Source organism: Manacus candei, unplaced genomic scaffold, assembly GCF_025592945.1.
Source record: "Manacus candei isolate 608988 ecotype Guabito, Panama unplaced genomic scaffold, ASM2559294v1 h1tg000050l, whole genome shotgun sequence".
NCBI classification, from domain to species: Eukaryota; Metazoa; Chordata; class Aves; order Passeriformes; family Pipridae; genus Manacus; species Manacus candei.
The window spans coordinates 11,439,605-11,463,759 of record NW_026138098.1 but is presented as its reverse complement, the minus strand read 5'-3'; the positions used below and the strand labels follow the sequence as shown (position 1 = coordinate 11,463,759).

The window sequence follows — 24,155 nt, the reverse complement described above, 5'->3', positions numbered from 1 at the left end:
AGTACCCTCTTAACCTGGGGGACTAGCTAAGTGCCTAAAGTGAAATGTTTGTTGAAGGAATGACCTGATGCTCTACAGAAATAGATAGCATAAACCAGGCCTCGAAAAGTTTCCCTGCAAGACTAAGTCAGCTCCTGCTGAAAGAAGTTTTGAAAAATTCAATCTTGGACCATTACATAGGTCCTCTCATCCCAGGTGTTGCAGCTTTCCTCTGGCACTGTCCCATATTGATTATAGGCCAACTTTAGTGCAGTCTACTGCCAGAACAGATAGTTCCACAATTCCACCTGAAAGCTTTTTTCTTTCATCTATTTAGGTTTTGAGCTGGAAAGGGATTTGTTTTCAGGCAGATCAGTCCTCGATCCAGCTCACCAGATGGCAACATAAAAAAAAGGTGGCTGTGCAAGGAAGGGAACGGGAAGGTGCAGCCAGACATGATGAAGGCTTTTCAGGGCCAGGCAGTTGGCTTAACAAGCTTGCAAAACCCTTTGTTTCTTCTTAGCCTTCTCTGCAGCACCATAGCTAAAGGATCCTACAAATGTTTCCCAATTGAAACCCTTAGTTCTAGAGAACAGTATTATCACTCTCCAACAAATATCAGGCATGATTTTAGAGAGAGAGAGAGAGAAAGAGAGACATAATCCTCCACACCACAGTTTCTGTTTCAGGAGACCACCTTTCAAACCTCAGAGCTGAAGGACATTTAAGTGATCTGATAATTTCATTCTTTAGCTTCTAGAGGAGAGCTTCATCTTCATCAGGGGTCAGATGAAATGAGATGACATCTCTTCACTAATTTGGAACCATTTAATAGCAATTTAATCTGCTAAGCATTGTCCTCTTATGGAGGACAGCTCCCTCTTCCTTTCACAGTCTCAAACCATGCACAAGGACTGAAACCAAAGAATAGAAAACTACTCTAGCCATGTTCATATTCCCTCTGGAAATGAGCTGGCATAGGGCCTTCCACACACTGCATATGCACTGTAGCCTCCTAGCTGGTAAGTCAAGGGGACAAGGGTGCCAGCACTGCCATTTATTTAATCACATTTTTATTTTATTTTCATTCTTTCTTTTCTTTTTTTTTTTTTTGAACCAATGTATGAGCAGATCTGAAATTAATTTACTAATAATTTCAGGATGACTTAAATACTTTTTAGTTTCCACACCAAAACACCAATAAGTAATAATTGCCTATTACACAGCATATGTGAGTACAAGTCGTCATTATCATTATGAACTGTCCTTCGTCTCTTCCTAGTACCTCCAAATTACAAAAATTTTGTCAAAAATGTATCTTAAAGTAAGGCATCCAGATTCCTTTTATTAATATGTCAGTGTTATAAATTCTTAGTAAATTGTTATTCAGTAGGGTGTCTGGATGATTAAAACCTTCTGGGCTTCGGAAGGCATTTTCTCTGCAGGAATTTGTCAAATCCTGTTCAGTTCACTATTGGGAGCACTTAAAAGACAAATAATATTACATAAAATCTGGCCACTGTAGATGCATTTCTGCCATTTTAATGAGTCTCTCTCCCTTTCAGACAACAAAATCATCACCTTCCAGAAGGTAAGGAAACAATTAAATGCCTATTTAATAGTCACCTTTTCCTGAAGTATTTTCCCTAAAATATACTGGTAGTTAGCACAGGTGGTATAATTTCGTTTATATCTTGATAAAGCTACACAAGTTTTCAAGGCAAGACAGACAGAGAGAGATTCCTGCCATTTAAATACTACCAGATACTGAGGAAATTGGAAGAGATCTCCAGGACAGAAATAGCATCATTAAGCCAAAATAAGCCAACCACATTATCACCTACCTTACGTTTGTTTGTTGGGCAAACGTACAAGTAGCTCAAAATAGTCTTCAGACCAACTTTATCATTCAGTTTCTCATATGTTGTCCCATAATCTGTTGACCTACAATTCAAAAGAGATTTTTATAAGTACAAACACTTAATCACAAAACCACAAGTCACTTGGCAGCTTTTCAATATAAGTCATGCTTTAAATAGCAGAATGGCTCTCTAGAGCTTTTTCAATGATTCATGTAGTATATAATGATACTTAATTATATACACATAGCATCATGTGAGTGTTTATAATTTGCATTTAAATTAGATTAGGAAAAATTAAAGCAGTATCTTCCCAAAGCATTTTAAAATAAACATGTGCAATAAGAAATGCTAAATTTTGCATATAGAAGATTATAATGATTGTCAGAAATGCCAAATAGCAGACAGCAAGAGACTAAGGTTATCAATTCATCTTATACTCCAAGCTTAGACTAATTTTGTTAAGACGTTTTTACTGTATTCCAAAGTAGCTGCTCCACCTCATTGTTCAGTGAAATTACAATTCTGTTTTCTGCAAAAATCATCAATGTCCTTTTGAAAACCTAACTACATGAACATTACATCTACAATTTATACGTTGTTTGTCTTGTTGTGGGAGGTTTTTTCACACTGACTAGCAGAGAGCATGAACACATGCTTTATTCTTCCTTTAAAAGCCACCACCGTTCAGTAGAGAAAATACAATATTTCTGGTATGAGGATTTCCCATAAAGACAGTGACTACATGGCTTGGGGAGGAACAAAAGACATGAACAAGCAAGACTGTGCAGAGTTCCTACAACATGTACTCTTAACATGTGACTGGAACCTGGAACAATCATCAGCAGAGGTTTTGTTCGTTATGCAGCTCATGCTTGTCTGAATTCTGCCCCTGCATCCTGGGGATTTAGATAATCAGTCCAAACCAGTACAGTTGGTACTCTCTACTGGATTGAACTGTATCCATAAATGGCAGAAAAAAGACATGTATCTGGGTAGCAGAGACTTTTAAAAGCACAACATTCCCTTATCTCATCTGTAACATGTACAAATGGCTCCATATGGAACTTCACTTGCAAGCAGTTACATCCTTTGTGCTAAGCACTCCAAAACCACACATTCTAAAGTAGATTCTTGGCACCCATTATTTGCAAGTTCTTTTCTATCTGGCCAACAATTGTTAAATTTACAAAGGTATTTAAGACACTTAATGGGGTTTTTTTGTGGGTTTTTGGGTTCGTTTGAATATGGAGGATGTTAAGTTTCTGCATCAGGTTCCACATCTACATTCATACCACAGCTTCTGGAATTTCAGATTTTGCAATCACTACATGAATAAAACAAGAAAGCAGCAGCTTGGGGTTTTATCCATTAAAGATGAATTGCACTAAAATGCAGATTTGCATTAAAATTGAGTCTTTCTATTCAGCAACTTTATGGAAGCCTTTGCACATATCTGCCTGCTCATATAACAACTGACATATGATTTGCATCCATAGATTTCTCCTTTCCCCCCAATAAACACATGTATATGTGTGTGCATATATGACCTTTGGTGTTTGGAGCATTAACGTCAAATTCTCACCTGATGATTGATCTTTCCCTTTATAAGGTCATCTCTCTCAGAGCAGATATAAACTGAGTTTTTCCTCAGTGGACTGAGCAGTAGGATACTGTTATGATCGTTGCTGTTACCAAATATTTCAGAGATGCTCCAGCACTGAGGCGAAGGGATCCACAGCAGGATGCTGAACACAGTCTTGCCAAGGACTGCTGCTTCACTTTGTTGTCTTGTCCCACCTCACCACCCAGTCTTCTCAGAAATTAGTATTTCTGTTACTGCCTGCCTAAAACCCCAAACCTACCCTTTCTGCGAAGTTTGAGCTGATAAAGACATGTAAAGACTGTAAGGACTAAATCTGACCTCCGGAGTTAGGAAAAATACAATAATGAAATAATACAGCTCTTTTTTATACCAGTGACAGTGAATTCAAAATGGGATCTTTCGAAAGGGGATGGGAGCAAAGAAAATCTGAGACATAAAACTTGCTTTGAAGTTGTTCAAGAAAAGCAGCCAGTACCCCTGCCAAAGCACAGGCAAACTGATGTCAACAGCAAATGGTAATCTTAGTCAGAATTGCCAGCCACTTCTTTCTTCAAATCTCTAGGCAATTATTTTGCATTCATAGCTTTATTTACAGGTAACACTATATACAGATGAAGCAAATGCTTTTGTCAACATCTATAAAAGAAACTGAAAGATTGGAAAGCTTAGAAAAACACTATTTTTTGCAGAAGAACAAATTCACAAGCAATCAAAGGAGCTACTATTAGATCTTACTCTCATTATGAAGTTCCAAACTGACAAATAGCCAGTCCTTCTACCTCCCTAGTTACCAGTTGTTTCTCTTGCACCACTTTACAGTTACCCTTTATTTTAACAGGGAGGTAAATGCTACATATACAACAGTAGATAGGAAGCCAGAAGTGCTTTAACACAAAGAAATGGTAATAGATACACACACAGAGCAGTGGAACAGAAAAAATTGTATCAAATGAAACACTGCATATATGTGAAGTCTCTGTCGGGATCTAACCCAGGAGTATCACCAACCTGCATTCATCTTACTCCTATTATACACATATGTATACAAGTAGGAATTGATTAGCAGCCTAGATAATGAGCTTTTTGTTTGTCTTATTAAATGGGTGTATAAAGCAGCATGAGAATCCTAACCTATGCAAACATATCAGCTGTTTGACAATCCAGGAAGCCAGTCTAACCGGGAAGGGCTGCAAAAGACATATGGACCTCAGCAGGGTGTAGGCACTAATGACAGTGCAGGATCAACAAATTCAATCCCAGTCATCTGAAGGGGAATGGATAGGTACCAAACAACATCTCCCACACCTGTTGTGGAAGGCAATGCTTCTGTGAAGCTCTGCAAAGAGAACTCAGCTTTAGTCCATCTCTGTAATGCGAGTGGAGCAAGCAAATGCTTGTCTAAATCATGGGAAAGGATTAAACCCAGGACCTGTGGAGCTGGAAACACTATCTTTGATCCATCTGCTGAATAGCCACAGTTACTGAAATAGATATATGTAAATGGTGAACAGTAAGCCCTATTTTATTGTCTCTAGTGTGGACATGTGTGATGCAATGGTTTCCCAAATTGTGTGGGGGAGTATGTTCAGATCTGTGTTAAGAGATTGCAGATGTTACTGAAATGCAGATGACAGTAGAAGAATAATATTCAGGAAAAAAAAGTATTTAGCTCAGTTCTGAACTTCACACCTGTCCCACCATATTAGTTGTAATTGCTTCCATTAAATCCCAGATTTTATCAGCAGCTGTTTAAAATCCGACTCCCTACTTTTTCAGTAAAGCAGAATGATTTCTGCAAACACCCAAGCAGATAAACATTTTCATTATTACTAGCTCATTTCACAGTATAAAAAAATACCCCAATTCTGGGATTGAAACTCTGACTTTCCCAGTAATAAACTAAAACAAAACTAGAAACAGATAGGGTAATTTATATTTTGCAAACTATTCGCAAGAAAGCTGACATTTAAATAACTTTATTATTATTCATTGACAGGGTTTTTCCCTCTCCTCCCGTCAGGGTAAATGACATTTCTATTACAGTATTATAATAAACTCCTACACATTTTAAATAAAGTCACTGAATTTCATTAGTCCACCTACTGTCATGAATATATCTCAATCCATTTCTACCAATATTTCACAATTATAACAGGCAATCTGAATCAACCAGTAACATGAACCCTATGCTTCTCGAGAAGCATAGACTACCATTCAGAGAACTGTCAGTTTGAATATATAGATTAAATAAATTCCCTAGCAAGTTGCTGTTTACTCTCCTTTGTTACAAATTTAAGGTTACCTGTACTTATTTTACATAAGCTGGTGAAGATTTGAAGAATCAAACAATCGATCATGTGGTCAAGGAGGGTTTTTTTTCCATCAAGATCTTTCTGGAACACTCCATGAGAAAAAAAGAAAAATATTACTTGCAGATCTTAAGCTGTCTCATGCCTCCTGCCTATTACAGTACAGCTTTCCTTCCCTGTTAACAGACTAAGTTTCTTGTTATAACACACATCATTAAGAAGCAATCACTTTAATTGGCACCACTTACTTTTTTTTTTTTTTCCTTTTCCCACCCATTACGTCTGGTTTTCACATATTAACTCGACTGCTTCTCTCACCTCCACTATGAGAACACTGCCTATGTTTCATGTCCTTACCCTCTATCCTCCACAGTTTAGTTTGTTGTTCTAACCATGGTCCAAGTGGCAGCTGGCCCTGGGAGGCAGGACCAGAAACACCTGTAATGTGGTTAGGGAGCAGCAGAGCAGGGCAGCCTGTCATGACCAGGAGCAGTGTGAAGAGATGAGCTCTAGCCTGTTTCTCCTGCACAGGAATTCACCTCTGGCAGAAGTCAAGTATTTTAAGTAAGGAACAGCAATGACTATTAAATCATTATTTTCCAACCTCCCACATAACTAAGTTTGCCATCTGGTTTGGCTCCGAAGGTACAGAAGATGTGATGTAGGGTGAGATGTGAGGTTTGCTGAAGCCATAGTGGTTGGGTTGTATGTGCTTAGTGCAGCCCCAGATCATAATAGGAGTGTGGATGGCTAAGGAATGGTGACCTGTGCCTACAGCTTGTGTAAGAGGTTTAGTCGTGTGGCTACAGATTTTGGAAGGCCCTTTACTAAATATGTGCAAAGGGATGGATGGTCCTTATTTTGTATGTGATAGAGACAGAGGGACAGGTATTCTCTGTTTATGTATGTTGGTAACCTGAGTTACTAAATCTCAACTGAAACAGCAGAGAAGGCAAGTTAGCCGAGTTGAGCACAAGATTTGCCAGTTGCTACTGTATTAATCTCTACATGAGCAGATTTTTGGAAAGAAGCCTTTCAGACTGCAGAAGGCAGAGCTATGGAGCCGCAGTCTGCACTAACAAAGGGCTTTCAATTGAACAAGTTTTTAAATAAAGGAATAATTAAGACATTAAAAATAATCTTTTATGTCTGAATGTGAAAAATACTGGAGTTGGTAATTCTGAGGAGTATTTATATTCTCATGTGCAGTGTTTTACGCCTGTTTGTAAACTGCTGTAGAGCTGTTGACTTTTGCTTTTTCTTTTTTCTAGGGATCCTTCTAGGTTGAGGTGCTATTCCCTTAAAATGAAACTCTTTACTTTGGTTTCATAGCCAGGTACTAAAGTTTCCCATTGATTTTTACCATGCCACCGTGTTTCACAACAGCTAGTAATGTCAAAGTCTTCTTCAACAGCTAACCATTTATGTTCACATGTTCTTCCTATTAAGCCTTTCACTAGGCCTTGACAGATATCACTTTTGGTCTGATGCCTGTTTTGATTTAACTCCTTCATGTGTAACCCTGCTATTTTTATCAGAAAGTAATAATGATCCTGATCTCAGTTTCTCTCTCAGAGAGATTTTTTTTTTAATTCCATTCCTTATTTTCTTAGAAAGTTACTTTTGCTTTGCAAATTACCTTGCCGCACCTGGATACTTTTCAGCACTGTCTGTCTTTCTAACTCATTGTACAAATAATTCTCCAAGGTTTTGCCTATTTCTAATGGGATCTGTTTGCCTAGCTCATAGAGACTGATACATTTTGAATAGTTTTAGAACTCCACATTGAAGAACAATTGTAAGATGTAAACACAGTGAATCCTGTGGCCTTGGACAGAATTTCCATGTAGCAGAGGCAGACCTTGCCCTCATTGGTTTCTCTCCTGAGGTCACACTCTGAATGGCTATCAGTCCCCCTCCCCAACACACAGTTTTATATTTGTTCTTTAGAAAACAGGATACAGGACTTTTATTTAAAACTCCTGTAGCCCACTGAGCAGCCCAGGCCTTTCAATACTGAACTGATTCATGTCCCTGACACTGCCTCTGCCAAAGGCCTTTTTGCAGTTTGGGACCAACTCTACTGCATCTTTAAGCCTTCCCTGGACTCCTCTTCCTCACTTTATTAATGAATTTGGCTGATGCTTAACTATAGTTCGTTTACTTTAAGCAGGGATTAGGCTAAAATGAAGCTAGTTCAGAGAGGCTTTTTTTTTTTCCTTCATAAGAGTTTGGTTCAAGAGGGCAGTGTTAAAAGGTCTGACAGCAGTGACAAGCCAAACAGTTGGTTAGCATTTCTTTAAATGGCTGTAACAGCACAGCATATATCACAACATTAAAACACTTCAGATTCATTCAGGGAGGTTGAAATTAACTTTTATAGACATCTCAAGGGTACAGAAAAATAAAACAGTTCGAAACTTGAGGGACCCACATGTTTCACTCCCTTAGTGAACATGCTCATGATTCCTTTTTTTTCATGAGGCCCTCAGCAGGCTGGCAAACAGTATTGTTCCCAACTTCTAGGTGGAGGAAGCAGAGGGAAAGACTAGATAACTAATCCTACATTTGAAGGAAGTCTGTGACAGAGCCAAATGTCCCCTCAGGCTCCACCATCTTCCCACTCTATCCTGACAACTTAAGTTTTCTGGAGTTTTGTGTGTGTAAATAAGGATTGGAAGGAGCCTTGATATCAGTGTCAACAGGATGAAATTAAATACAGTTTAAATAGGCATTTTAAAACAGACTTAAAATTCCATTTTTGAAAATATTTTAATTCCAGTTTGAGTTGTGACTGTGGATTTAACTATAAATTATGAATTTAAAGTTATGAATTCAATGAAATGTGTATTTTTTTCCTTATGGAAAGAATTTTCTCATCACAAAATAAAGCTTCCCACCTGCAAAAACCATGAAAAAGACTTAGAGTAGAGAGGGAGCAAAAAATAACAAAGAAACAATAGGAAACCATGAAATTGACATTGCTCTGCATAATCAGTTAAAGTAATTCAATTTTCTTCTTTTCCTTTTTAATCAACTTTTATTTGGAGTAATCTACATGAACAGAAGTATACACACTCAAATCCCTTGTAATTTTCAGCTTAATACAGTTCAGCTGATTATTGTTATAAATAATTTAAAGATGTGACAAGCAGGAGAAGTAACTCATATTTTATCATCCAATCACAAGTTTATATATTGTGTTGGATAATTATTCAAAATATTACCCAAATACAAAACAAAGGAAACACGGGAGTGGAAGGGCCACGAGATGTTATCTGTAGCTGGCACAGGTAAGTTACTTGTTTCTCCTTCAAATAATGGTTGAAGAAAAATAAACTCGGCTAATTAGCCTTCTCTGCTGTTTCAGTTGAGATTTAGTAACTCAGGTTACCAACATACATAAGCAGAGAATACCTGTCCCTCTGTCTCTATCACATATAAAATAAGGACCATCCATCCCTTTGCACATATTTAGTAAAGGGCCTTCCAAAATCTGTAGCCACACGACTAAACCTCTTACACAAGCTGTAGGCACAGGTCACCATTTCTTAGCCATCCACACTCCTATTATGATCTGGGGCTGCACTAAGCACATACACAGGTTTCAGTACAACCCAACCACTATGGCTTTAGCAAGCCTCACATCTCACCCTACAACACATCTTACCTTTCAAAAGGCTGAGGAGAAGGAAAAACCTTTTCAATTTAGAAGGTTTTGGGAAAACAAGTAGGAGCTCAATCTGTCTGAAGCTTTGAATTTCTCTGTCAAGGTTAACTAGAATTCGGCAATAGCTTCAGATGTCATGGGATGATAATGGTGGGAATATTCCAACAGGAGAGAAGACAGGTTGTATGGGATAAAAGGAAGTCATGCAACTAGGGTGAGGTTATTTCTTACTCTATCAGGTGAAAGGCAAAGGAAATGGTCAATTATGATGAACATGCAAGTGTTCCCAGTTGAACGAGACAAAACACCAAATCCACTCATACCATAATGTATAACATCAGAAAGCAGCAAGACTTACAACTCTTTAATGCAAAGACAAGGAAAAGAAGAATTCTTCTAGCGATCAGGGTAGCACATGAGTGCCAACCATGGTCCTGATTTTTGGCTGGGATGGAGTTCATTTTTTCTTAGTAGTTGATAGTGTTCTGTTTTGGTTTCAGTATGAGAATAGTGTTGATAACACACTGATGTTTTGGTTGTTGCTAAGTGGTGCTAACCCTGTGTTAAGGACTTTTTAGTGTCTCATGCTCTATCAGTGAGGAAGTGTACAAAAACCTTTGAGGAAGCATAACCAGGACAGCTGGTCCAAACTAGCCAGAGGGATATTCCATACCACAGATTATCATGCCCATTTTATAGGAACTGGGGGAATTACCCACAAGAGGGGCCAAACACAGCTCGGGGAAGGGCTTGGCTTCTGTTAGCAAATGGTGAGCAATTGTATTGTGCATCACTTGCTTTTCTTGGGTTCTCTCTCTCTCTCCTTGAATTATTATATTTTACTTTGTTTCAATTATTAAACTGTTCTTATATCAACCCATGAGTTTTACTTTTTTTCCTGATTTTCCTCCCCATCCCAACAGGGAGGGGAAAGAGTGAGCAGCTCTGTGGTGCTTAGCTGTCAGCTGGGGTTAAACCACAACACTACACAGGCAAGACAGAAAGTCAACATAAACTTCGAAGTCTCTCCAATTACCCAAGCAGAGTATGAAGCTCTAAGTCCTGTAAGTGCTTTTGAGTCCTCTAAGTGCTTTTTTATCACCTGAAATCTTGGAAGAATTGTGCTGAATGGGCTTAAGTACTCTTGTCCTGAAATCAAAGTGATCCACCTGAATTGATCTACACTGTCCTTGATATGATGCAAAACTTGTCTCTCTGTGAACTGCTAAAGACTAGCTCATATCTATTGTGCTAAAGCACAGTATCCTTTGCAGAAACCAATCACACCTATATAAGCCATGGTGAAAAACCCATGTTGCTCAGTCAGCTTCTTCTTGGAGACATTTAGTAAATTCACTAGAAAATAAAACCTAGGGAGGAGATAGTCTGTGGCATAGATAATAAATAGTAAAGAATCAAAAATAAAACACCAGTGTGGAGGTATCTGTTTCAGCTCTGGTGACTTGTATCCCTTTGCATAATTTCTCTTCAAATCCTCCGAGTTTACCAAACTATCCATGGGAGAGCATAATTCAGACCAAACTTTCATGTGTGAAAATTCAGAGGCATTTTGTGCTTGCAAGATGTCATTACAGGATTTTTTAAATACCACTTTTTGACACCATTGCCCTTTTTAGCGGAAGTCACATTCTGCTATATTGTGGTGATGGTCTTTTTTACCTTCAGGCTTCAGAAACATTATTGCATGAAGGTTGGATACCCAAAGAAAAGAGTAACATCAAATATGTTAGCAGAAAAAAGATCAAATTTGGATTAGATGGGAAAGATGCACTTTTCCCCTCCTCCCTTTTACTACTTCTCTAATTTTAGATGTCTGTCCCATCTTGTCTGACAAATAATCCCCCTTTTACTGCACAGTGTAATGGCTTCTCATGTCAGCAGGCTAAGAACAGAGGATTCTGGCAGTTGATTAAATCCATATTCAGATTCCCCACTCCTCCGCCTGCTGATCAAAGATGAGATCCCAATCACACTCTCATGTAAATCTGAAGTATTTGCTATGGAGATGCACCACCATAAACATGGAACTGGACAGCTTCAACGATCAATTTGCCCTTGCTTGCAAGCAGCTGTTTCCAGGAAATCAGAAGGATCTTTGCTGTCAAAATGCAAGACATGAAGATTTTTCTTTCAAGTGTACAATTCCCAAGTTTTTGTGTGAAAAATAACGCACAGAGATTTGACTGGACTCTGTTCTGAAAGCATTTCCAAGGCACTGTTTAGCGGGAAGGGACCGTAAATGCAGAGCTTTGCTGTAGATGACCCCATTTCAGGGGCCATAGCTACACTCTGGAACCCCTCTCTGCTGTGCTAAAAGACTATTTGCAGGATTAGCTCTGGAAAAGGAGATGAGATGTCTGGGGCAGAGGACTGCATTAGTGGCAAAATAGCTGTGGACTTATCACTTATTTTGCCCGGCTAACAGATTCCCAGAAAGACTGGTGATTGCCACTGAGGAAAAAGTAAAGTGGCAGTTGAAGGAACTGAATCGTTCATCTCCATTGCTTGAGCAGCAGAGAGGGTGATTCTCCAACACTTTGATCCTCAAATCTCCCTTTCAGCTTCTTATCTCCCTATGGCCTCAAAGACTCACCTCCAGTCCCTCACTGATAGAAGCAGCAAGAGTCAAGAAGAGTTGTAGGGAGACTTGTGATCATAACTACTTTAGCCATTCTAATCCAATGCAAGGTGAAATCCAGCAGTGAGAAACAAAGGAATAGTCATCAAAACAAGACCTCCACTTGACCCTCTCAGTGAAAGACTCAAGAGGCTGGCACTACTGGTGCTTTGGCTGAAACAGTAGTGAAATTCCTCCTGTTCTCTCTACGAGTCATTTTGTGCTGCAGCATCTGGACGCATGTGGGAAGAACCAGTAACTCCAGTAAGACTATTAAATTTTTCGAGTTGATTAATATATACCAAAAGCTGACAGGTTACTGACACTTGTGCCTCAGACAGTATGCACACTCCCAGCATTTTCTCTGTTCCTAAGTCCACAGTACTGTTTTTCAATAATTTTCTGTTTGCCATCACAACATTCTTTTTAGTAAAAGACTTTGAAGAAAGGAAGGCAAGTTTACTGGCAACAGGATTTGTCCTTGCTACCTTAGGGAAATTTTGGGGAATCAGTGGAATAAGTGGAAAAGTACCAGTCCGGAAGATCTCCTTGTCCACCTGACTTGTTTGTCAAAACAAACAAGCAGGCTAAAATGCAAATTTCTACCCTTCCTTCATCAGGTTGGTGAATACCTTGTACCCCTGTAACTCAGAACGCAGCCATTCCCACAAGCCCAGCCTCACTCAAGGTTTATGGTTATCAGTAAAATAAATCTCAGCCTAGCTGTGATGGATATTAAAATTGTTCTTCCATACATTTAAATTAATAGCTACCTTTTAAATTGGAGAATTGGGAATGACTAATGATTCTTCTAGACATATATTTACAGAGGCATATTGACATCACCACACCCTTAATGCCAAATTGTTGCTCATAAATGTGATTCCTCAAGTGTTGATGCTTCCCATTTTCACCCCAGTCTGGTGTAAATCACACAAATAGCTAGGACTGTAGCCCAGTAATCATCACACTATTAACTTTCTAATTGATGGTAATGGTCAGAATAAATTTCAGGCACCCCAAGGGGTGGTTAATGGATTTTGTAGCTTGAGGGTAGAGCAACAGGAAGCTTTTCCATTAATCAGCAAGATGAGACAACCGTACATGCCCTACACTCCCCTCCCCATCACAGCACTGAGGTCATTGCAGCTTTATTTAAAAAAAAACCAAAAACTCTCACAGCAGGCTGAGCTCAGGTAGAGGGATTAATACACTTGCTCAGCAGAGCTACCTTAGCATCCATTACAGACCCAGAAAGCTGCTTTAGTCCATCTCCAATTAAGATTAAGGAGCAATCTTACTGTGTCATAAACATGTTGCAGGTCTTCTGCAGGGTACGTACTAACTGCCAGAGAAAAGATTTTCTAGCTGGCACCATCCAAGAATTTGCAACACAATATGCAACCTTCATTCTATCCTGCCAGTGCAAATCAAAAGCTAGAAAGCTTAAAAGATCCAGACAGTCCACGACATTATTTTCAAAATCACTGTCCAAGCCCCTTAGTTGTTATAATGGAGTAACTCCCAAGGACCAGTAGTATTTTAAAACCAGCTAAAAATGTGCCTCATGCATTAATTCATACTAAAGTTAGTTGGAAGATGAAATTCTCATCCCTTAGGCATTACTAACAGATTTTTTTTTTCCTTGTTTTAAAATATCATTATTCCCAAAATCTGGATGGAATAAGAACACAGGGGGGGAAAAGATTAAATTAAAAAAATAATAATTCAGAGTGTTTCATTTCACTCGTACCAGCAGTACCATTATCCATTCAACTGAATATTTTATAACACAGTCTGGCTGTCTCCCCACAGGAAAAAAGCTCCAATGAAACAAGGAGAAAAATCAAAATGAAACACACTTTAGGTTTCAAATAATTCCAACATTTTCTGTCAAGATTTCTTTTTTAAAATATTGCAGGAGATTTATCTGAATAATGTCGCGTTTCCCAGCAGAAAATTGTTCCACTAAAAAGGTTTTCAATTCATTCTGTGAGTCCAAGCAGAGAGCAGGCTAAGCTGTTAGCTCAACTGTTACCCTAATCTAGCTGTCAGCTCCACTGTTACCCCACCATAGTAGCTAAGAAAGAACTTGTTGCTGGGTGTAAAAGATGTGCTACTGGATTACCACACCCAAAAAACCAGCAATTAATACTTTAAAGCAGGTAAATACAAGTGTTGCTTTTTTTCTTTTTAAAGCCATTTGACTGATGCAGCTCTACCATTTGTGCCAGTTTCAAATAATGTACATCACCCAGAGCCACCCAGCTTTATGTTTTTTCTCTTGGTTGATAGAAGCATATTTATCACTATGTATCTCAAGGATCAGTAGGGTTATAAAGCTTACTATTTATAGCTACTCTTGGGGTATCAAGCAAGTGACAGTAATTTGTTCCTCTGACATCTAACCTTAGGTCAACTCCGGTAGTAGAAGATGGATTTTTACAGGAGATGAAAGTACACAGCAGAAGATTAATACCGTTTCCCAGGCCTGTGGAGGATGCACACTCCCAATCACTCTGCAGAAAAAATGGTCAGGAGCATGTGCTGTGTGTTAAGAATAGAGCAGGCTGTGGTCAAGGTGAGATGTTCAAGCAGTCTATTAGCAAACTAATACACTGGCATTTGTGCATAGAGGAATTGCAGGCTGATAGTCTAGAAATGAGCTCAGCTCCTCTGGTTCTTTGATGCTGAAAGTCATCTTTATGTCAGCACCAGCTACAGATAAAATGGATTTGCTTTTATGTTACTAGTAAATGATAAAAGTAAGTTAAAGCTTAGCTGTATATTCTATATCAGAAACATTTTGCACAAGATCAAGTTACTATTTTGTCCTGCATTGCAGCAACATCTTGTATTAATTACGTTTTCTCTTTGTGAGCAAATAAAGACTGCAGATTGAAACACCTTGAAAAGATTCCTTGATACTAAAATCCTTTCTAATGGGCTATATTCATCCACTACTCAAAACTTATATGAGTCCCTCCTCAAAAAGAAATTGACCAGAACACTTGTTTTTCCCACAAGCCACCTGTTCTTAATTTATTTGGAATTAAATTTTTAAGGAAAGTCTTTCCAAAGATTTGGGTATATAAAGACATTAATTATACATTCTAGTCATTAAAATAATGCTACCAACAGGAACTCAGCCAAGTAACTGAAAATTCTTTTTACCTTCATACAACAGACCTGTCATCCTCAGCCACCATCAATGCCCTTAAAAAAAGGTGTGTCTTCTAACACACTGAAAAAGAAAATTTCAGCTTTGCTGACCAAATCTCACACCTGAGCACAAAAGCCACATAAATCCCAAAATTGATGCGTACTGCCATATCCTACCTCCAGAGTCCATCACTTCCAGGCACACTACTGTTCTATGCTAGCATAGTCATGCAACTCCCTTCTGGACAGTGGTGATACATACTGTGTGTATCCACGTACATTCCTACACTAGGAAGTGGAGGTGGCATAAGTGGATAAGAAAAATATCAGTGTGATGTTGGCCATACAAGATCTTTGTGTTTACTTCCAGTCTGTGGGCAACGCAGCCTACTTAGCTCCAAACCCAAAGAAGAGCTTATCTGGTTATACCTATGAAGTATTATTTAGTGCCACGTGGAAGCACTCAATGTCCCAAAACAGGTGGGAAAAGCCATGCTAATTTCACCTGTGTTAAAGCCAGTTCTGGTAGAGCAAGAGTTATTAATTACAAAAGGTTCAAATTTGCATTTGGAATGACAAAGGTCACACTGTTACATAAAGATAATATCCTCAAGAAGGACCTTCATAAGTCCCTGGACATTTGTCTAGAGATGCTTGCCAAGTCCTGTCCTTCTGTGTGATGGAAAGTCTCTGATAAATGACTGTAAGTGGAAGGTCTTCATTTTCGTTTTGATTTATTAGCACCCAATTAGAACAGACACTTTAAGTAACAGTTGTTACTACAGCCAAACATTGGAGCTGTCATGCTGGATGGTGGGGGAGGGAAGGAGGCAAGAACAGGTGCAAGATTTTAAATGTGCAGTTCAGCCCGGGAGCAGACATTCATGTATCACAGGTATGCCCCAAACCCCACTTTCAGCACTGTCTACACACATATGCCTCCACCATCTATCAGGCTGCCAGAAATCTGATAATTTGTTGCTTAAAGGTCCAGTAACAGGTGAAATAAGACCAGACAACTGTGAACAACTCTTCTAAGTCTACACAGATCAAGTCCCTGCCACAAAGGCACTGAATTCCCCCTTTCAGTAGATAAGAATTGGAGCACTCTAAATACACAAAAAAGTAGTCAGTGATTTTTCATTGCTTCAGAATAAAGTTCCCTGTTCAGTCCATCTGATTTTCGGGTGAATAAGGCACCTTAACCTTCACATCATGTATGGGGTTTTTTTCTGTCTCCATCCTCTTCCCCCTGTTTTAAAATTTATGGTTACCATTTAAGCTGATTTCAATTTCCATTAATAATATGTACAACTGATGTACATTTAAGTGATTTTAATCATGTTGTAGTGACAGGTTTAGCTTAAAGCAGGGCTTCACTTAGAACTATCAAGTAAATTTCTCTTGAAAAGGTCAGTTTAACATTTAGCAGGAGGACCCATTCCAGACAAAATTAGAATTTGCTCCACTTGCTTCAAGTGCAAACACTTTTCAAGCTGGCTTTGAGAGAGGCACGTCAATCAAAAGAGAAAAGTGTCAGGTGCCCAAGGGAGAAGGTTCACTGATGCCTCCCCACACTGCCATCCCAAAGGCTGCTCAGACAGGGGCAAAACTGAAATATTCCAGCCCCACTGTTCCAGGACTGGGGCTGGACTGAAGCCAGATTACCCCACAGATAGCAGGGATGGCAGAGCTCAGGGAATTCAGGCAAGCCCCTGACAAGTCAGACTTCTCATTTCTATTTGCTGCAGCAAGAGGAATGCAGTGGGAACAACCTTGTGTGCTACACAGAGGGGTTATTGTGCATGCATCCCAGGAGGATTCATTACTGCTCCTGTGCCTGTCAAAGGCATTCTGGCTCTCCAGGACAGCAGCACAATAAGCAGAGGGGCAATACCTGCAATGCTGTGTCAGTGGCACTCTCAGCAGTAGTCCAATTCCATGTACTCTACAGCTGGTGACAGTTGGCATCATCACAAATAAAACACAAGAATTTATCTGCAGCATTTGAATTCTTGAACCAGTATCTCTAGAGAACACAGTGACACAAGATCTTGTGGTCCTTCCACACTGCTGATGTGACTTTCCCTGTTAAGAGCCAAGGAGATTAAGACCTCCTGTTACTGTGCCACCCATACAAAGAAGGAACATGTCTTAGTAGATCACTGAAAATAAAGTTTTCCCTAAGGATGTTCTCCATCAGATGACAGTTTCTGGACAAAATCAAAACATCCTCCAGGGACCTATCCAACCTCCCTAGCCAGCTGGCTGAATGACATCATCCATTTAGTGACAAGTTTCACAGTCTTTTTCACTCTCATGTTTTACTACAGTTTCAGAAACACAAAATTCCATATAAAACAGAAATTCTGTTTTTCCAGACAGCTAAGTGAGTTCATCATGGTATAAATCTTCCTTGACAACTCCCAAGTTCTCCACGAGTCCTGGAGAGGTCTCAAGGAGTATTTTTGACATCTGTGCTGTCACACTGCCTAAAACAATAATTATTAGTTCACAGGTTTATGCTTCTACCTAGAAGGAGTGGCTGGGAGAAAAAAAACAATACAAAAACCCCCAACCAACCAACCAAAACTCCCCAACAAAACAAAAGCAAAACCACACACACACATTGAAAGTTCAGGGATAAAACTGAAATGTAATTCAGTCATCTGCAGGGTCACTTGGAAATGCTTCAGACACACGTTTTCACATTAGATAATGCCAACCTTCCAAAGCAGAACTTCTCAGAAAAGATACTGAATGGAATTTCCTGGCAGAACATCAAAAAGAACAGATTATTTAGTTATGGGAAGATATCCACCTGAGATGTGAAAGGTCCAGGCTTTAGTAGAAAGAGAGGACCGCACATATAGAAATAGCCAGCTCTATTGATTCATTTGTAGCTATCTAAGCATTAAAACAACAGCTGGAGCTGTTACTACAGTAACCACCAACATACTGACTAGTTTCAAGCACACCTTCCTTTACAGCAATGCAAACACTGGGATGCAGTCATTCTCAAATGATAAAAAACATGACTTTAGGAGCCTCCTTTATCTGAAGAGAGCTAATTATTGTGGATGATGTTCTCCTTCAGCCCTTTGAACTCTGCTTGTGTGCAGGGCAAAGAGATATTTAATAATGCAACTACACTCATGATTATGGAGGAGAGTAATAGATTCACCACCAATTTGACTAATCAAGCTGACAAAGTGATTGGGTTCAACAAAAAGGGAAGGACTCTCCCAGCAGCAGTTCACTAAAATAAAAATGAAATTCTGCACATTTCCAGTGTAACAAAAAAGATTTACCAGTCAATAAAAGGGAAGGAAAGAGAATAGCCTGGATACAGCAATATACAGAAAATAAAATTCAGGTATAGGGTGCAGCTAAGACTGGATTGGCTCTTCTAGCTTCATTTCAGAGGATCATCAAAAAAAAAAATCTACAAAGAAGAGAATCTACAAAGAAAGCCCTAGTACTTACAGAACCATTTAGGTCAGGTGATTGTAAACAGCAGTTGAAGATGACAGGTTTTCTTGTAGCAATGGAGACAACTGTGGCTCTGAGGGAGGATCATGACAGACTTCAGAAAGTAAGCTAGGTTTTGTATGAGAAATGTGTGGTTTCAAGAAAAAAGCAAAACTACTTTGGAAATGGAAAGCTGACTCATCCACACACAGCACAGCGGTGGTCCCATGAAGTTATCAACACTATGTGAGGTTACTGAGAGTCAAAAAACTCAGTCTGGGTGGTGGTGTGAGAATAAATTCAAATAAGTGTCTTTCTGTAGAACTGTTTTATTTATGAGAGTAAAACAGAATTGTTGGAGGGAATAAAATAAAACTCCTGTGATTTTATTTATCCTTTTACTTCATGCTAAGACTTAATGGGAAAAATCCTAAGGTTATTAATGGTTAAAAAAAACACCTATGTGTTTTATTGGATTTCTGAGGTGCTAATAGTTTTTATAAAGGACATTTCAACATGTTGTATAAGAGATGTGGTAGATGTGGGGCTGGTCTGTAATACTTTGTTCTGGTTTTATTTATGAGGTGTTTGCTGTAAGAACAGACTAGTGGTATTTAAGAGAGAGACAGCTCCTGAAGAGAATAGAGGAAACAAGCCATGAGAAGGGATGGCCCAGGAATAGCTACCTCTTAAATGGCCCTTAAGGATCATTAGGGTACATTGACAGAATCAGGTAGAGGAAGGGCTTTGACCTGAGGATGAAGGAGCAACTGTGTCTGCAAAACTGTGTTACAATCCAAACTAGTTCAAACCACCAGAAAATCCCACATCCAAGTGGGACAAACAATCCCAAACCCTGTAAATGATAGCCAACAAAGAAGGGAATAGTGTTCCAAGGCTGGCTTTATGGCTTGGTCATTGATGCAGGAGAGTAGAAGAGCGAACCTGAGGCTGAGAGAAATTGCACACTTCAAAATTCCTTGTGGCAACACCAGATTACTACACAAAAAAAAAAAAAAAAATTCCCTAAACTCTTTTACCTTGGCATATGCCAGATACACTTTCATCACCTTGAGGTTTACAGTATACTTTCTAAACCTCTCCTTTTAGCTGTTTAAGCAAAAAGCTCCTCATTTTCAGGAAGCTTACCTTTGTATTCACCAATGGTTTACAGACACCAAAAGAAAAGAGGATATGTTACCAAATTTCTTCAATCATGTTAATAAGCATGGAGGAGTATAAACTGTATTTAGGCCAACACTCAGGAATATAACCAAACTCTGCAAGACAGATGTAGCCATCAATGCTGGGGGTTATTATTAGTCAGGAAGTGGAAATAAGGCTAGTCTTGGGATTGTGAAACTCTTATATTCCCATTTTCACATTCCAGATATTTACAGTCCTTCTCTTCGCGAAATTGCTGTGGACTGTTTCAAGTTCTGCTTTTTTGAGTTTCGATTCACAAAGAAGGAGATATTTAACTAAAAGAGATATTTAAGTAAAGTCACCATTCCCAAATACGATGTTGCTCAGCTATCAAAAAAAAAAATGGACAGTAAAGGCAAAATGCCTCTTGTCACATTGTTGTGTTTGAGCATGAAGCTCATTGACCTTAAATGTATCTTCTGAGGGCTGTGGAAAGGTGAGCAGGTAAAGGAATCATTCTGTAGGGAAATGGAGAGGGACAAATGGACAACTCTAGTTGTCACCCCTGAAATATGAGAACTTTTTATGCCTCCACAAATGAATGCTGTTGAGCGAGATCAGAGGCTGATCTGTCATCAACCACCGGACCTTTGCATAATGATTAACTCCCAGTTCATCTAAATAAAACCTTGAAATGAAACATCTCCTTTGGGTATTCAGAGAGGGAGAAACAGCTCAGCTAATTAGACATACTTGTCACAGCAGCTAATCAGCATACCTACGTCCATCCCAGCAATGGTACCAGCTGGGGAATTATTTCAAAATTAACCAGGGAATTAAGAAACCACACCTTTGGGACCTGATGGAATAGGAATCTTTGGCTGACAGAGCAAAAAAGATGCAGGAAATGAAGTAGCTGCTAAGAGAAATTAGGAGTGAAGACAGGCAAGTCACATAAGAAGTGATTCTTGTGGCAATTGACAGATCATCTGATTTGTAGTACTGGGGACAACTGAGTAGTAGTCTACTTTAGGGGAAGCACTAGTAAGAAAACATAATCAATCCCAGAAAGTCAGCCTAGAGTGCAGCAAATGACAGCACTGGAGCATGAACAATATGTAAATCACATTTACCTTCTGCCTGGGGACAGGGACTAGATGTCTGTTCTCTACCTCCAGACAAACTCAGTCCTAGTCTGTTATTTCAATTAATGGAACAGGCTTTTTATGCTGAATGAAGACATTATTACTTGTCTACTCTATGACTCTGACAGAAAAGCAACACTAACAGTGCATCTTCCTTACTGTACCACCAGGCATTAACTCAGCTGACAGTGCTGACAAGCTCTGTCTGATTTAGAGGCTGGTAAGTTCAGCAACTTGAGTGTAACTACCTTAGTTTTGCAGGACTCTGTCAGTAGAAGAGTTACGCTGCCAGCCCTGTTCCTTCAAAGAATCTAGGCCTCTTGGCTCTGTAAATCAGGAGCAGCAAGCTTGGGCCTTATAACAGGACTACTGCCAGTTCATAATCTGAGCAGATGAGATTCATCTCCCACAGGTCTCTGCCACAGCCACACACTGGGCATAGCTGGTGACTTAAAAACCAGTAAAACCACCTGCACCCACTACACAGAACCACAGAGCAAGAGAGAGGCCATGGCACCCTGCTGCAGAGAAGTAGGAGCCAGGCTTGGTCAGGAAAGTGTAACAGCTACTGTGGAATGCCTGACAGGTTTTTTTCCTTTTTGTCTCCCAGAGTGATCCAAATAACACATAGCAAGGAAAACAGCCTCAGCTGGCCATTGATCAAACTTACCCACCCACACCCATTTGATCTCTGACACAGCACAGCAGCTGCCGATCAGATATTAAAAAGAAAAAAAAAAAGTCCTTAAGCCTCAGTTGGATTCTTTCTTAGAATTTACCTCTGCCTTAGCATCTCCACTCCCTTGGACAATAACCCTATTCATACTACTGAGGCAACTGACTTTTATTCTCCATAGAGCCCTCTAGGTTCATTAATCTCTCTTATTAACTTTAGCCCCTATGCACACATTTCAAATCTCTCCTAGGAATCAGATGCCAACAGCACGAACTTACTCCTCCAGGAATTAGGGCAGCAACCTGTGAGTCACTGCCTGATGTGCCAGCAACACTTCCTTCCCCACTGCACTGGGGTCACCTGTTTGCTGTACCCAGCCAAATCACAAGATACTCTGGAACAGCTGTAGTGCAAGGACTGCATTCATAGGAGTTATGTTACTGGTAGGTGCTCAAACAAACAGAAAGGAGCATACCAGTTTACAAATACCAATTCAAAAGAACTTTGTATTCTTACAGATGGTAGAGAAAAGACAAAACAAAACAGAACACAAAAGTTCTGTCTCTTTGGATAGGTAAAACTGAAAATGAGCCTGACCCAAACCTTACTGAAATCTGAAAGCCTTTCCAAAGACTTAATGACAGGTGAATCTGTGTAATTATCCTATATAATTACGTAAAAGCCTGTGAGAGGCTTAGTGATTGAGAAGACAAATGTTTATGACATCTGCATTCAGTAAAGTTGTGGACTCTTGTGTGATATTTCATAAGAAAATATAAATGTATTATTTAACTTTCAGAGCAAGACTTAAAACTTCTTGAAACTAACAAAGAAAATGTCAGAATCAGGGAGGCCAGAGAAGCAGCATTTCAGAAAGGAAAGGAAGGGACAAACCTACGTGGGAGGACAGGATGACAATTCCCAGTGAAATACTGTAAAAGCATGTACACGATGACTACCAAGTGTAGGCCAAATACACACGTAAATTAAGGCTCTAAGGCTTCTGAGATGTTGCTGATTCACTGAGCATCCTCTACCCCTTCTTAGATGAATTTGAGCTCCTTAGGTGTAGCCAAAAGACATCAGTTCCTATGCAAAATAAAACAGGTGCCAAAAGGAATGGAATTATCCAGCCAGACTGAGACCATATATCTTGTGTATTTTCCCTATGTGCCAGATTAAGCTAGGGCCTTTTTGTGTTTTCCAAATTTAGAGAAAACCCACCATCGAGAATAGATCCTTAAAGTTACTAACACAGGTGTCAATGTTCAATCTTTAAGAGAGAGGGGGAATTTCTGCATAAGGGCAGATAGACACTGAATGCTGGTGTCATCCCATGTAAGACAATACCTCCAGCCCCTGAGAGCAATGCTGGCAATAACTGCATGATTCCCCCTGCCTGCAACTTTCCTCTCCATCAGTGAAAAGCTATTTTGCAGCCAGTAGAGGCTGACCCATCCCATCAGATGGTTAACTTCTAGACCTTACAGAAGGCAATGCTGCCTTTCATATTTCATTTTTAGAATAGAGAAGACGTAGCTTGCTAAAATTTTATTTCCCTCTCCTTTTTTTCCTTTCTGACCAAGATTTCTACAGGTACTTTTGCAGCAGCTCTTACTCACAGGAAGTCAGATCTATCAAACAGGGAAGGAGAAGGTAGATTCAATTTTCTACATCACGTTCAACCAGAAGAAGGCAGGGCAGTCACCACTAAGTTCTTTCAGAAAATTATTCTTTCAGAAAATTAAATTAGCAAGCCAATGAATTTCCCATTGTAGGTTTAGGCCCACAAATTAAATAGGAATAACTGATATTTTGAATCACATGTCCCAAGCAAATGGTTCTTCAGAGTCAGGGTCATTGCCACTCTTCTGAAGAGAAAAATTTCTGAGGGAGCAGGACAATCCAGCCAGCCTTCAAGCAATACAGAGCTGAAGATCATCCAAAACCACCTCTATTCTCCTATGCTTCCATTCTCTAGTAAGCACCATGATGAAAATTTACACAGCGCAAGTTTACTGAAGAGCCAGAATTTTTCCTAACTACTTAATGGACCTTTCCAAAGTTATCCCTATTATTTTCTCCATTCATTAAAAGGATAAGGCAATGCTTATATACCAATCAGTAGAACTCATGGACACTGTTCTCCAACTGCCATAAAGGCTAAAGGCTACACACAAGTGAAATTTTATATCATTTATTCTTTTTTTACTTCCACAGGGTACTCTGTTGAACATGCTGAGCAACCAGTTCATATTAGAAGATAAAATACAGCTGAGTGAGTTTGCCTTCATCACACAGTAGGACTTCACATATATAAAGAGGTGTAGGAAAAAGAAACTGGATGGTTAAAGGGACAGAAAAAGCTCTAACTCCTCAAGTACTAATTAAGCTCTCTGCAGCTGACACAGGCCAACCTGGTACTTTTCAGCTGTCCACCATTCTGGATGCTAAAAGTTTGTATTAGTTTAAATGATGGTTACATTCTGAGAAC

General features: G+C 39.4%; 1 protein-coding gene across 4 annotated transcripts in view; it reads right to left on the bottom strand.

Annotated features, from left to right (window-relative positions):
* SORCS1 (sortilin related VPS10 domain containing receptor 1) overlaps positions 1-24,155 on the bottom strand; it is a 264,539-nt gene that overhangs the window by 141,615 nt on the left and 98,769 nt on the right. For 3 of the 4 annotated variants that reach the window (XM_051800441.1, XM_051800444.1, XM_051800443.1), the window contains exon 3: positions 1,824-1,923. In XM_051800441.1, coding sequence (XP_051656401.1) covers positions 1,824-1,923 — 100 coding nt within the window. Of the gene's footprint in view, positions 1-1,823; positions 1,924-3,703; positions 3,763-24,155 lie in introns of all 4 variants that reach the window. The other variant, XM_051800442.1, reaches the window with a different exon arrangement.